A 13,407-nucleotide genomic window follows, 5' to 3' on the forward strand; every position below is an offset into this window, starting at 1 on the left:
CTACTTGTGAAAATTCCACAAAGCACTTAAATACCTTTAAAACCTGTCCCTGCGGATATTGGGATTAGATGCTTTTGAAAGTGTGACCCATCCCCTCTCTGTGCCTCAGTTTCCCCAAATGGGGCTGGGGTCTACGATTGTGCCAGATGAGAGCTAAGTTTGGCATTTTGAAAGCAGCTTTATAGAAGCTAGATGTCCAAATCCCATTGAAATTCAATCAGATTTAGGTGCCTAATTCCAGCCTAATTATTATTAACTTTAGGTCCCCAAATTTGAAAATGTTGGCCCTAAATCAATCAATCTGCATGTGCTAAACTCTTCCTAAATTTGTTCATTTGGGAAAAGTAGAGGTTGCAATTTTCATTGAGGAGCAGGACGCTTAATGCTAAGCGGTTGTTTAGAACAGCCATGGATCAGAGTTTCGCTAAGAGACTCATGGATTCCCAGCTGTTCCAAGGCCAGAAGGGACCACTGTGATATAGTCTGTTCTGTGAATAGCACAGGCCAGAGACCCTCACTCCCTGACCCCAGCGGGGAGATGACACCTGACTGAGTGTTTGAGGCATTGGACTGGCCCTCAGAACTCACAGATCAGTTCCCTGCTTTGCCCTGACTCTATGTGTGGTACTGAGTGGGTCACTTAGGTTGATGTTTTCACAAATGTAATGGGAACTGTGTGTCCAAATGACCTAGTCAGGATTGGAAAATATCAACCTTAAACTCTGGGCCAGATCCTCAGCCGTCACTCCACTGGAGTCACCGGGCAGATCCCCAGTTGGTGGGACCCTGCTCTAGCTCCGCTGGAGTCACCTCATCCCTGTGTGCTCAGACACTACAGTGCTCAGAAGCATCTACCTACCTACACAGAAAATGGGGGCAAAACCTGTCCCCACTGAGCTTAAAGTCCAACCTTCCATTGGCGTTGGCCTCACCAGGATTGGGGCCTACATGCGTTACTTGCTGATGACTTAACAATACAAAGGCAAATCTCAGCAGGTGTCTGAGGCGCTGCAATCCCATCCACAGTCCGAGAACCCCAACCAGCCCTTGGTGCACACAGGTCAGTCTGACTCAGCGGAGCAAACACTCAGGGCCTGGGTCCTAGGATGCTGCTAGGGAGATGGGTCAGAGCTTGAGTCCTGCTGAGACTCAGGTCCAAGCCCTGTCATTGTGCAGCGTGGACACGGGTCGAGCCACAGACCCGAGTCAGAAGATCTGCCCAATGCAGTATGGACATGTTAGCACGACTGTGAGACCCAGGTCCAGCATTGTAAACCCAAGCTTCCAATGCAGTGTGGACACTCGAGCACAGGCTTGGAAACACCGTGTCCACAAGCCCGGGTTTACAATGCAGTGTAGAAAACACCCTCGGAGACTGATCCGCTCCAGAGCAGGTCCACACCCTCGGAGGGGCTCGCAAAGACTGGGTCAGGCTGGCTTTTCCAGAAAAAAGGGAACAGAGAAAGGACTTCTGCTCTGAAAGGATGAGCTTGGACTGACTCGGACCTATCGAATGGACAGGACCTTCTGGGCTGGTGGAAGGATTGGAAAGATTCTGACCTGCTGGGGCCCCGTAAGACTGATGGGTGACTCCTGCTATGCTCAGTGTGTTTACATCTGTTAATTGTCTTTTCTCTGTGACGCTTTTCCCACAGGAGAAGCCAGGAGTCCTGACTCCTAGACCTCCCTGCTCGACCCACAAGGCCACATTTGCCTCCAGGAACCAAAAGAGAACCTGGGAACGCCATGGGCCAGTCCCCAGCATGCAAAGCCCAGCCAGAGCCAAGGAGAGGACCTAGCACCCAGGACTAGATGGGAACAGATGGGCACGGACAAGGCATTACAGACTGGAGGATTCACACATTACTGGGTGTGCTACAGTACATGAGACCATTTATGGCCACATACGTGTGAGTACAGATGGCCGTATGATTTTATTTTGTGTGTGGAGATTTTCTATCTAGCTAAAGTCTCAGGTATACATACTGGGCCTGCTTCAAAGTCCACTGGAGTCAGATGGACTAGCCAAAGGCGCCAAAGAGAGCTAGGCAATTAGCTTCTACCAACAGACTTTATCTGAAGATCATTGAAAAGACTCACTCCAGCTGGAGTTTCCAATGGGAGCTGGTTCCTCAGCTCTCTCTAAAAGAGCCTTTCCTCTGACTTCATTGGGTTTGTAACAGGATGATAGGTTGGGATTTTCAGAGAGGCCAAACCCCCTGGAACTGGGTACCTCAACCACTTCTTCCAAAATCCCAGCCACAGGGTTTAATTTGCAAAAGCCCAGTAATATGGGCTGAAATTCTGTGCCCATTGAAGTCGAAGACAAAACGCCCTTTGATTTCAATGGGACCAGGATGTCACCGCTGGTATCGAAGTTCCAATGTTCATAGCAGGAAGTGAGAATTAGGATCTCTGAATTCCATCTGGCCTTTGGGGAAATCTCAGTCCCAGGGCGGCATTCCTTCAGGGCTTAAGGCAATTAAATCAATTACCTGGTATCTTAATCCTTCCCCAGAGTCTCTGCACCATGCGGGGCAGGTAGCTGTGATTGGACTCCAGGTGCTGTATATTGAATTTGTTGAGTTACCTTCTCAGACACGGAAAGGCTGAAATAGGGACGTGACCCAGCACAGAGTCATGTGGTGAAAGCTGTTCAAAGGGGGTCAGGGCTGGTTAACATAAAGTGGGAAAACTGTTTGCTTCTTCCTTATGCTCCTGCAGTTTCTTGATAAAAATAGCACTTTCTTTCCAGAAAATTAACCAGCTGATGTTTTTCATCTTTTGCTTGAGTTCCAGGATATCCTGAGAAGGGCCCCGTGCTGCCCAGGATGGACACAGCATGAGCATTAACCATCAAGATGAATGGTCAGGTTTTAAGCATTTCTTCCTGTGGTAGAGAATTCAGCAGCTGGTGACTTGGGACGGATTCACAACATGCAGCATGGGACAAGCTTCCTCCATCTGCTGCTTGTTTCCACCTTTCAGCCTTCACCATGGAATCGCATTTGCCAACACAACACTGTTCAGCTGGAAAATGTCTGACCAGCTCCAGTCCAGACCTAGACAGAGAGGAAATGAAGAATTATGTGAATCACTGCGCTCCTGTTTGCGTTCAGGATTGTCTAGCAAAGAGAAATCTGCCACTATGACAAAATGAGGTCGCATTTGGACAAGCATAGATTCTGTTGGTCTGTCTGTCTGTCCAATAGCTGAACTCCACAGAGATGGGACTAGGTTTACACTGGATGGCTCATGCAGGGCGAGGTCAGCGCAGCAACTTCTTGGAGCTCCAAGTTGAATGCCCAAGGTAGTTTGGGGAGCAGATACAGGGATCCCAGGGGGGCTCAGAGCCCAAAGACAGCAGGGCCAACGCTGCAGTCCAGCAGGGTGTTGGCGGCTTCCAGGCACTCACTCAGCCGGGCCCCTGAAATGAGAGGTGGGTCAATGGAGAGACACCAGCTCAGGGAACAAGGGGAGGGCCTGGAGGCAAAGGGAAGAGAGCTCACAGCACGTGAGGGACTGGCATGGGGGTTGGGAAGCTGGGAAGTAAAGGTCCTCGGGGGTGGGGCACGGAAACCCCAGAAGGATGCTGGGATTGGGATGGGGAGAGGCTGGGGATGGGGGCTTTCGAGGGCTGGGCTGTGGGGCCCTGGAGGGCAGGAATCTCATGGATGGGGGCCCTGGGATCCATGGGGCACAGGCTCTCAGGGCCCTGGGCTGGGGTATGGGACATGGGGGCAGGGTCATGGCTGTGGGCCATGGGGACAGAGGGGTGAGGATGGAGGTTCCTGGGGCCCAGGCTCAGGGGCCCCATGAGGCAGGGGCTCTTGGGAGTTGAGACCCTGGACACTGTCCCTGCCCCCCACCTCCCTGACCTCCTCTCACCTGCTCGGTCCCACACCCAACCCACAGCCTTGGCCTCCAGCAGCTCCCACTCATCACGCTGCCCCATGGCCCGGTCGTGCAGCCAGACCACGGCTAGCACCATGGCCCAGATGCTGGGGGTCATGTCCTGAGGGAGGCAGGAGAAAGACAGCTTGAGTCAGTGCCCGGCCTGACCCCTCATCCCTAGGGACCCCCTCCACTCCAGTCATCCCCCTCCCGACTCAGAGGGTTCCTACCACTCCCACTCCAGCATTATGGACCCCCTACCCAGATGCCCAGTGCCATGCCCGGGGGTAGGGAGACGGCCTGACAAAGTGCCCCGCCTGGGTGCCTCCACGTGGCCCTTGGCCTCCTTGATCCAATGCTCCGACCTCATTAGGGGGTTCCCGGCCCCCCAATCTGGGCCTGTCTCGCCCACTGGGCTCCAAGTTCAGGGGTCATTTAATCTAATCACCCTCAAACTCCCCCCCACCAGCCTGGGTCACTCCAACCTCATCTGAGAGCAGAGAAGAGGCCCAATACATAGGACCTGCCTCCTCATCTCTCCCTTCCTCTCTCCTTTGCACCCTCCCTGCCCCCACTCACCTCTATGGGTATCCTCTCCCAGGCATCGGTCTCACTCACCCACAGCATGGCAGCCAACCGGGGGTCCAGGTCCCACGAACTGTCAGCATTTTGCAGAGACACCAGCCTCAGCAAGGCAGACTCCTCTGGTGCCCGCTCTGGGAAGAGACCAGATGGGGCTGGTAAAGGGTTGTGGGTTCAGAACAGCGACATGGCCTGTCCAGGCTGGGGGACAGCCAACCTTAACTGTAACCATCTGTGTGTCCTTAACCTGCCCCTCTGCACCCTTAACACTATGTCATCCATGGGCACCCTTTACCTGCTCTTCTGCACCCTTAACCCCGCCACAGACATCCTTAACTCTGCCCCTTCTTGTATCCATGAGATGACAATTAACTTTCAGTCGGAGATGGGCACTCAGCTCTCTGTGAATGTCCCAGCCCAGCCATTAATTCCACGACCCCAGGGTGTTTTCCAAAATCAATCTGATCCCAGGACCATCCCCCACTACAACCTGTGATACAGACCTACGTCCGGAGGGAGACACAAGCATCTAAAGGGGTAGCGGGCAACGGGGTGTTACAGAGTCTATATGATATTATAGCCATGCATGGGCCAGGGTTATGGGGCAGAGCTAAAGTTATCTGGGCTACAGTAACTTTGTATTTCCAGACTCTCCAAATTCAGGTTTTAAGGTGAGCCTTCACTTTAAAAGTTCTGCCTTTTGTGGGTCTCTTGGTTTATAAACCAAAATGTGCCAATAGACTTTTGCCCCTGAACTCACCTGTACAAACATCCAAGCTTAGGCCCAGTTTCACAAGGGTTTTTTGCCTGGGAATTTCCCTCTGTGTTTATTTCAGAGAAAACTGCTCAGAGACATTTCTGTTACTAAAAACTCCTGATCCCTCCTTCCCCCCAGACACACTTAGCTCACTGATACAAATTCACACCCTAAATTCCAGCTTCACAGAGTTTTTTGCCTGGGGATTTCATTTTTTTTTATTCATTTTGTTTCGAGATACTTTACTACAAGACATTTAAAAAAAAAACAGCTAACAATTCTCCCTCCTGCAGCAACACAAAGGTTTTTCGGCCAGGAGTTTCCTTGGTTTTCTATTTAGTTTTTAAATACTTACACAACTCCGTGACCTTCCAGGCACATCTGTCTCTAACCCGATGAAGCATCACCCTGGCATTTGCCCGCCCTCAGAGTCCTGACTCCCAGCCCATGCCCCCCTCATCTTTCAAGGTGCCAGGGGCCCCTGATTGTAGGACTGTCTGCCCTTGTGTTGTCCCCCCGCCCCCCCACGGGGCCAGGAGAGGCACTTCCGAGGGAGAAGATGGCTGGTGCTGGACTTGGAGAGCTGCAGGCACTTGTGGCAGTGGTACTCACGTGCCACATGCAAGTCATGGGACAGGCGCCCGAAGACGCTGCGGTAGTTCGGTTCACCTAGGCGCACTCTGCTCACTGGCCACTCATAGATACGGTCTATTAAGACTTCCCTTATCGAGACGCAGTCTATCATCTCCATATATTCCTTGATGAAATCTAAATTTAGAGAGCAGATGGACAGAGAGAGACACAGACGGACACACAAATAGACACAGAGAAGCAAAGGGAGGGAAGAGAAATCCCCCCTCCCCAGGCACTTAGAGCCAACGCACCGCTGGGACCCTAGGACCCCTTCTCCATACCCCCCATTCCCTTTCTCCCAGCTGGGACCTCCACACATCCAGCCCCATCCTCCTCTCCCTGCAGCTCCATCACAGCCAGGATCTCCCCAGCTCCTGTCCCTTCCCCTCTGGCTGTGACCCCCAGATCCAGTCCGCACAGGCCCATTCTTCTCTCCCCATTCTTCAGCCGGGACCTCTCCTCCAGCTCCAGAGGATGCAGGGGTGGGTGCTGCACCCCATGGATGAGGGCAGGATGCTGGGGAGCGAGAGGCCCCCGCTAGGCAGGTCTGCTCACGACAGTGATGCACCTGCAACTGTCTGCGTAGGTCGGTCGGTCTCACTGGATCTGTTTCTCTCTCTGCGTCTCTCCAGTACTGTCCCGCTCTGGGTCCGTCTGTCTGATTCTCGGTCTTTGTCCCTGCCTGACTTTGGGTCTCCGCCTGCCTGTCTGTCTCTGTCCGTCTGTCTGGGGGGAAGCACAGGTCCCACTCTCCTGGCAGGGCTATGGGAGGCAAGCCCTGTGGGCTACTCCCTGTCTCACCCTGCCAGCACCCCTGCTCTCCCCATGTCCTGGGGGTGTGAGGATTGGGGTCACCATCGCCTGGGAACAGAGAGGGGCAGCACAGCCCGATGGGAGTCACGGGGGCAGGGAGAGGGGCAAAGGGACATTACCCCATAAGCAAAATGCCCCCCATGCTTCTGGGATCTCCCCGCCCTTACACTTGGATCCTCCAGTGCTGGGATCCCTCCCGGAATTCCCCTCCTTCCTGGTGCCAGGTTCCCCACATCCCTCCTGCCGGTGCCTTCCCTCCCCCCCCTCCGAGTTCCCCCCACATGCTGGGTCCCCCCCCGGTGCCAGGAGCCCCGACCCCTTCAGGGGTTACCTGCCAGTGGGACGTCCCATCTCACCAGCAGCCCCTGCACCAGCTGCCCCCGCTCCATGTTCACCCCCACATAGGCCGTGAGGGAGCAGATGACCCCCAAGCTCAGACTGGTCTCCACTGCCCGGTGCCGGGCCACTTCTGACCCAGCGCCCACGGCCCCCTCCAGCTCCAGCAGCAGCGACTTGGCTGCCAGCCGGTAAACAGGCAGCCTGTGCTGGGGAGAGAGAGTCATGGGGTCAGCCCTGGATGCCTGGGTTCCAGCCGCTGTGGGGAGGGGAGCAGGGTCTAGTGGGATGAAGGGGGGGAGTGGGTGCCAGAACTCCTGGGTTCTATCCCTGCTGCAGGGAGGGGAGTAGGGGCTGGTGGGTTATAGCAGGGGAGCTGGGAGCCCAGACTCCTGGGTTCTCACCTTGGGCTGCATGCGGTCCTGGCCAGTGATGAACTCGGCACTGCCATCTGCTGCCCGGGCGATGCCTTTGATCAGAGCTGTGGAAACCCCATCCCCGATGCCGAAGGAGAAGCACCTGCAGGGGGGATAGAGTTCGGGGGGAGTGGGGTGTGTGCAGAGACGGTGGGGTCCATCCAGTGCTGGGAGAGGGGGACAGGACAGTTGGAGAGGGGCCAGTAGGGCTGGCTGGGCTTGGGGGGAGGCTGCCCATGCTGGCAGGGCTGGGGGGCAGAGTGAGGTGAAGGGCTGGGCAGATGCTGGGGACTATGGTGGGGGGGTCCACATGATGGCAATGCTAATGGGGGCAGGGCTAGGGGGGAGGTATCCCTATTACCTGTGGGTCCCCTGGTGACGCCACACCTCTGTGATGACATCCTGGGTGTTCTCTGCCTCCCCATCCGTAAACACGAACAGCTGTGGGGGAGAGACGCTGTCAGAGCCAGGGACCACAGCCCCCCCAGAGACACCCGCTCCCCACTGGGAACAGGAGCAGCTCACCAGAGAGCCTGACTCTCCCAGAGACCCCAGGCCCCATCCCTCCCCTCCCAGAGATCTCTCCTGAGGGGCTGACAGATGGGGACTGCTGATCTTCTCGCCTATCTCTGTGACCCCCAACCCCCAGGCATGACCCCAACCCCCACCCATCACCTGTTCGCCTGCCTCTGGAGACAAGAACCCACCGACGGCTGTGGGCACCTTTCGGAAGATTCCTCCTGATCCCATCACGTGTGCCCTTCCTGCCCCCCACAGGCTGCAGGGCACCCCCCAGAGCTGGGTGCAGCACAAAGCGCTGCCCCTCCAAGCTCTATACAGAGGTTCCTGCCTCCGCCCACCCGCCCTCCCCCCGGGTTGCTACCTGCCACGCCCTGCTCACACCCCCAGGGGCGCTGGCACTGCCCCCCTCACTCCCAACTGGCCCAGAGTCCCAGTCCCACTCCAAGCAACCCCATGGCCCCTGTCGACTGCCCCCCAGAGCCCCCAGCCCTTCTCCGATCCCCTCTCCCAGGATCTCCCACTTGGAAGTTCAGGAACAGCCTCTGAGGGGAGCAGGATGGCGGGAACAGGCAAGGAGGGGCCTGTGATGGCGTATGGCCCATGTGACAGCTGGGAGCAAACACCCCATGGGCAGGGATGGTGCACTGGGAGTGGGGGGCTCAGTTACTGCAAATAATCCTTCTCAGGGGGCTGGGTGGGGGCCCCCTGGGAAGGATTATCTGAAAGTCTATGAGTCTGTCCCCCTAAGCCCGCATACTTCTCTGAGACCCCCCCCATCACCCCACGGCCCCACAATCACTCTCCGAGCCTGCCCCAGGAGGCCCCTCCAGCTGGCCCCAGTGCCCCCGGTACCTGATGTGGGTGCCCGTCCCGGCATGGGCTGCGGTAAATGGCTTGTAGTGGCTCCAAGAATTTGGTGCCCCCCAGGTTAGCCTGGAGCAGCTGAACGCCCTGCAGGGACTCGGCCATGGTCAGCTGGGTATATTCCATGCTCTGCCTGCAGGAGGCATTGATAGGTCTGGGGCTGGGACAGCTGGAGCCAGGGACACCCTGCCCCCAGCCAGCCCTGCCCCCTAACCCAGACACCTCCTGCCCCCAGCCAGCCCTGCCCCCTAACCTCCAGCAAGCCCCTGTCCCCTAACCAGCCCTGCCCCCAACCCATCGAAGCCCCCTACCCCTAACCAGCCTTGCCCTCTAACCTACAGACACCTCTGTCCCCTAACCAACCCTGCCCCCTAATCTCCAGCCAGCCCTGCCCACTAACCCAGCCAGCCTCTTCCCTATCCTACCCCTCAGACTCACAGGTAGAAGGACTCGAACTCAGACCCAAAGCCATAGATGTTGAAATAACAGCCCAGGGGCAAACTCTTCAACAGCAGGATTAGGGTCTCCTGGGGACAGACAGACGGATGGATGGAAAGTCAGCCCCATGGGCCCAGCCAGCCTGGGCAACTCCCCCCAGCGCGGTCCCACCTAGCGCAGCCTCCCGTCTGGCTGTACCTTGGCGCTATTGATGCGCTGGCGGAAGAGGTCTCTGCTGTCCATGGGGCACGCCATGCTGCCGGAGCAGTCCAGCAGGAGTATGAACTCCCAGGCCCGGCTCTGGGCTGGCACCACCTCGGGCACTCTGGGGAGCAGAGTCACCATCACAGCCGGGTCGCCCATCAGGGAGCCTGCAGTGAGATTAGGGCCAGCCCCCAAATGGGGCGGGCATGGGGTCGAGCCCACGTGAGCCACCCCATCGCACCCCCAACTGCCCCCAGAGACCCACCCCCACAGATCTGTCCCTCCCCCCACCTCCAATACCCAGCCCCCTAGTGCCTGCTCTCCCATCCCCAGTTCTCCCTTATGCCCCCCAAACCTGCAGTGCTCCCCAGTGCCCGCCTGCTCCTAGACACCCCTCCCTGCCAACAGCAGCTCCCCCAAGAGCCCCCTGCTTCTGTCCCCCGTCCTCCACACCCCTCCCATCCCCAGCTCCCCCATGGCCCCCCACTCCCATCCCCCATCCTCCACACACACCCCATCCCCAGCTCCCCTATGGGCCCCCACTCCTGTTCCCCCACCCTCACCTGCCCCCGGATTCCCACAGCACCCACCTGTATCAGCCCTAGCATCCCCCATTCCCCAATCATCCCCCTGTGCCTCCCCAATCCCTTTTCACCACCCGGCACCTACTTCACCCCCCACAGATCCCCCTCTGTGCCCCTTCCTAGAAGTAGCTGGGTGCAGGATCCCCTCTCCTACCTGGCTTGGCTCCAGGCAGCCCGGCCTCCAGCACCATGTTAGGTTTGTGTGGCTCCGCATAATACACCAGCAGCTCCACGTCCTGGTCCCACGGGGGTCCTGGGCCAGTGACACCTGAGGGGCGACAGACACAGTCATCTCCACACAATCCCTGGGGGATCAGGGGTCTGCTGGCTCTCGCAGCCAGCTTAGCACCCCCTGCATGGAGCCAAGGTGAGGGGCTGACCCTGGGAACACTGGCTGGGCGCCACCAGGTTCGGTGGAAAGAAGAGAGGGAAAAACAATCCCAAAGGCCAACGCGGGAACTTGGCTTTTCCTGGTGAAAAACTGCAAACATTTGACATTTTGGGGAGGTTAAATCTTTCCAATTTGGGGGTGAAATTTTGCTGGTCCCCGCACCTCCATTTCCTTCCACTGAGAAACAAGGAGAGGGAAAATCCCAGAAAATAAAGCCTAACAGATCCCAGCAACTCCCAGGGATTTCCTCCACAAACTGGCAGATTTCTGCCTGTCCAGATTTTCCCCAGAGAAACTGGGAAATTCCCCAGATCTGTTGTTGTCGTTCAGTCCCCCCGCTCCCCCAGTCACCCATGGCCCATGCTCCCCATTTCAGGACCCACTCACCTGGGACCTGCCCCCCAGCCTGACCCCAAATCCCCCCCCCACCTCCCTCCAGCCCACAGACCGGTTCCCTGGCACCCACGCCTCAGCCCAGAGCCCTCCCCAGCACCATCCTCCCAGTGGAAATGGCCAGGACCCAGGCGTCCAGGTGAGCCCTTTCCTGGGCAGTGGTTCGGTTCCCAGCTGTATAGCTCAGGGGAGTGAGGGGGCAGTTGGAGAGCACGCGGGTGATGCCATGGGGCGACTGCAGCGTGGCGCTCAGGCTCAGGGTGTAGGGCAGTTCCCGCTGGGGGACCCACAGGACCCCCTGGGTGACATCCTGCCCGTCCCACCCTGCAGAGAGAGACACAGGGGTGAGAGCCAGGGGCCTGGGAGAGCAGGGGAGTATGAGATACTGGGGGAATATTAGGCTGGGATATCAGGAGATTTGAGGATGGTGAGGGTGGGTCACACACCCTGGGGCAGGGATTGCAGGCCTATGGGGCAGGGTACTTACCATGGGGCACACAGTAGTGGCCTATGGGGCATTATGGGAGCTATGTGGGTCTTTCATTGTGGGATATGTAACAGGGGCTGTAGAGGTATCAGGGGGCTATGGGCTGTGGAGTCACTCACCGTGGGGTGTGTAGCTGGAGTTCTGGGGGCTATGGGGTACAGCAAGCTATGTGGGATCTATGGGGCCTATGGATCTGGTCTCAACATGGGACATGTCAAAGGGGTGCAGCACAGCTGGAAGCAAACAGCTGGGATATAGGGTGCAGGGGAGTAAGGGGGGATCTGTGGGTCTCACCATGGAGTGCATAGCAGAGGCAGGGCGATCTCCTGGTCTCACCGTGGGGCACGTGGGTGGGGGCTGTAGGTCTCACTGTGACGGGGGTAGGGGATCTGTGGGTCTCACCAGTGTGCGCAGAGCAGAGGCAGGGGGGTTGTGGGTCTCACTGTGGGGTATGTGGGAGGGGCAGGGAGATCTGTGGGTCTCACAATGGGGTGTGTAGCGGGGACGCAGCACGGTCGGCAGCACCTAGTGGGCAGCCCCGTCAGGCTCCAGCGGCAGCTTGCAGATGTAGCGCAGGGTCAGCACTGCCTCCTCCCCGGGAGGCAGATTCGCCAGGGAGCAGCTAAACATGTCGCCCCCGGCCCCTTCCTGCTGCAGCAGAAACAAGCTCTGCCCCCCGGCCAGTGCGTCCCCGTACAGCTCCTGTGCCTGCCTAGAGAGACAGGGTCACCCCTAGATCCCCCTGCCCCCAACATACCCCTGCCACCTGGCCAGCACATCCCCATACACCTCCTGCACCTGCTGGGAGAGACAGGGTCACCCCGAGATCCCTCTGTCCCCCGGCCAGCGCATTCTCATACAACTCCTGCACCTGCCAGGAGAGATGGGGTCACCCTGATATCCCCCTGCCCCCCGACATCCCCCTGCCCCTGATATCCCCCTACACCTACTGCGCCTGCTGGAGAGACGGGGGCACAACGAGATCCCCCCGTCTCTCAACATCCCCCTGCCCCCCGGCTGGCACTTCCTCGTACACCTCCTGCGCCTGCCGGGAGAGACGGGGTCACAGCGAGATCCCCTGCCCCCCAAGATCTCCGTGCGTACATCTCTTGCGCCTGCCAGGATAGAGGGGGTCACCCTGAGATACCCCTGTCCCCCAACATCCCCCTGCCTACCACGTCCCCGTATACCTCTTGTGCCTGCTGGGAGATACAGGGTTACCCCAAGATCCCCCTGTCCCTGGACATCCCTCTGCTCCCTGCCCAGTGCATCCCCGTACTGCTCCTACACCTGCCGGGAGAGACGGGGTCACCCCAAGATCCCCTCAACACAGCCCCCTCCTCTCTACCCCCTGGGACCCTGCCCCAAGCACCTGTTTCTTCTCGTGGAGCTGGGCCTGGATGCAGGCCCCACTCAGCCAGGCCTCGAAGGCGTAGACAGCTGCCTCGGCATCCACGGGGAACTTGAACACGGCCTCCACGGGCCCCGGCTCCTCGTTCCTGTAGAGCAGCTCGCAGCCCACGTCAGCCACAAAGCCTCGGATCAACATCGACACCGAGCTGCTGCGCAGGGGCACTGGGGGGAGGGGGATGTCAGCCACGGCCCCCCCACAAACTCCCATGGGCACCGGGGTGAAGGGGACATCAGCCATGGCCTCCCCCACAAACTCCCCATGGACACTGGGGGGAAGGGTCACGTCAGCCATGGGGCCGCCCTCTCCCGCTCGGCGCCGCTTCCCACACCCCTGACTCACCTGGTTCCTTGGGGAGCTGCAGCCTCCTCATCAGCTCCATCTCAGCTCTGGGGTTGGGGATCTGTGTGGGGGAAGGTGGGGGTGAGATAGAAGCTTTCCATGGAAAATGACAGGCACAGGGTGCCCCAACCGGCCCCGCCCCCAGCGATGGCTCGGTGACCCCAGCCCAACCCCCCTGCTCAGCCAGTCCTGTGGCAGGGAGTCCCACAGGCTCACAGGGCCTAGCTCCCGAGATCAGAATCATGGCTCCTCTCGGGCCATCACCTCCCCCTGCCACGGCGCCAGCCCCCAGCAGGGAGGGGCAGGTGAGAACCGGGGTATGGCTGGGAGTTAGGGAATG

General features: G+C 58.3%; 1 protein-coding gene across 1 annotated transcript; it reads right to left on the bottom strand.

The window, feature by feature from the left end:
- Positions 1-3,139: 3,139 nt before the first annotated feature.
- LOC115640339 (von Willebrand factor A domain-containing protein 5A-like) lies at positions 3,140-13,101 on the bottom strand. The gene is given in 15 exon segments (XM_030543081.1): positions 3,140-3,427; positions 3,889-4,015; positions 4,474-4,610; positions 5,846-6,001; positions 7,011-7,219; positions 7,406-7,534; positions 7,793-7,872; positions 8,806-8,950; positions 9,256-9,344; positions 9,454-9,626; positions 10,198-10,348; positions 10,928-11,151; positions 11,800-12,022; positions 12,687-12,889; positions 13,068-13,101. Coding segments are annotated over 15 exon segments (2,157 nt in total). The 5' UTR covers positions 13,099-13,101; the 3' UTR covers positions 3,140-3,347.
- Between the last annotated feature and the right edge of the window lie 306 nt (positions 13,102-13,407).

This window comes from Gopherus evgoodei, unplaced genomic scaffold (genome assembly GCF_007399415.2).
Source record: "Gopherus evgoodei ecotype Sinaloan lineage unplaced genomic scaffold, rGopEvg1_v1.p scaffold_297_arrow_ctg1, whole genome shotgun sequence".
Classification (NCBI taxonomy): Eukaryota; Metazoa; Chordata; order Testudines; family Testudinidae; genus Gopherus; species Gopherus evgoodei.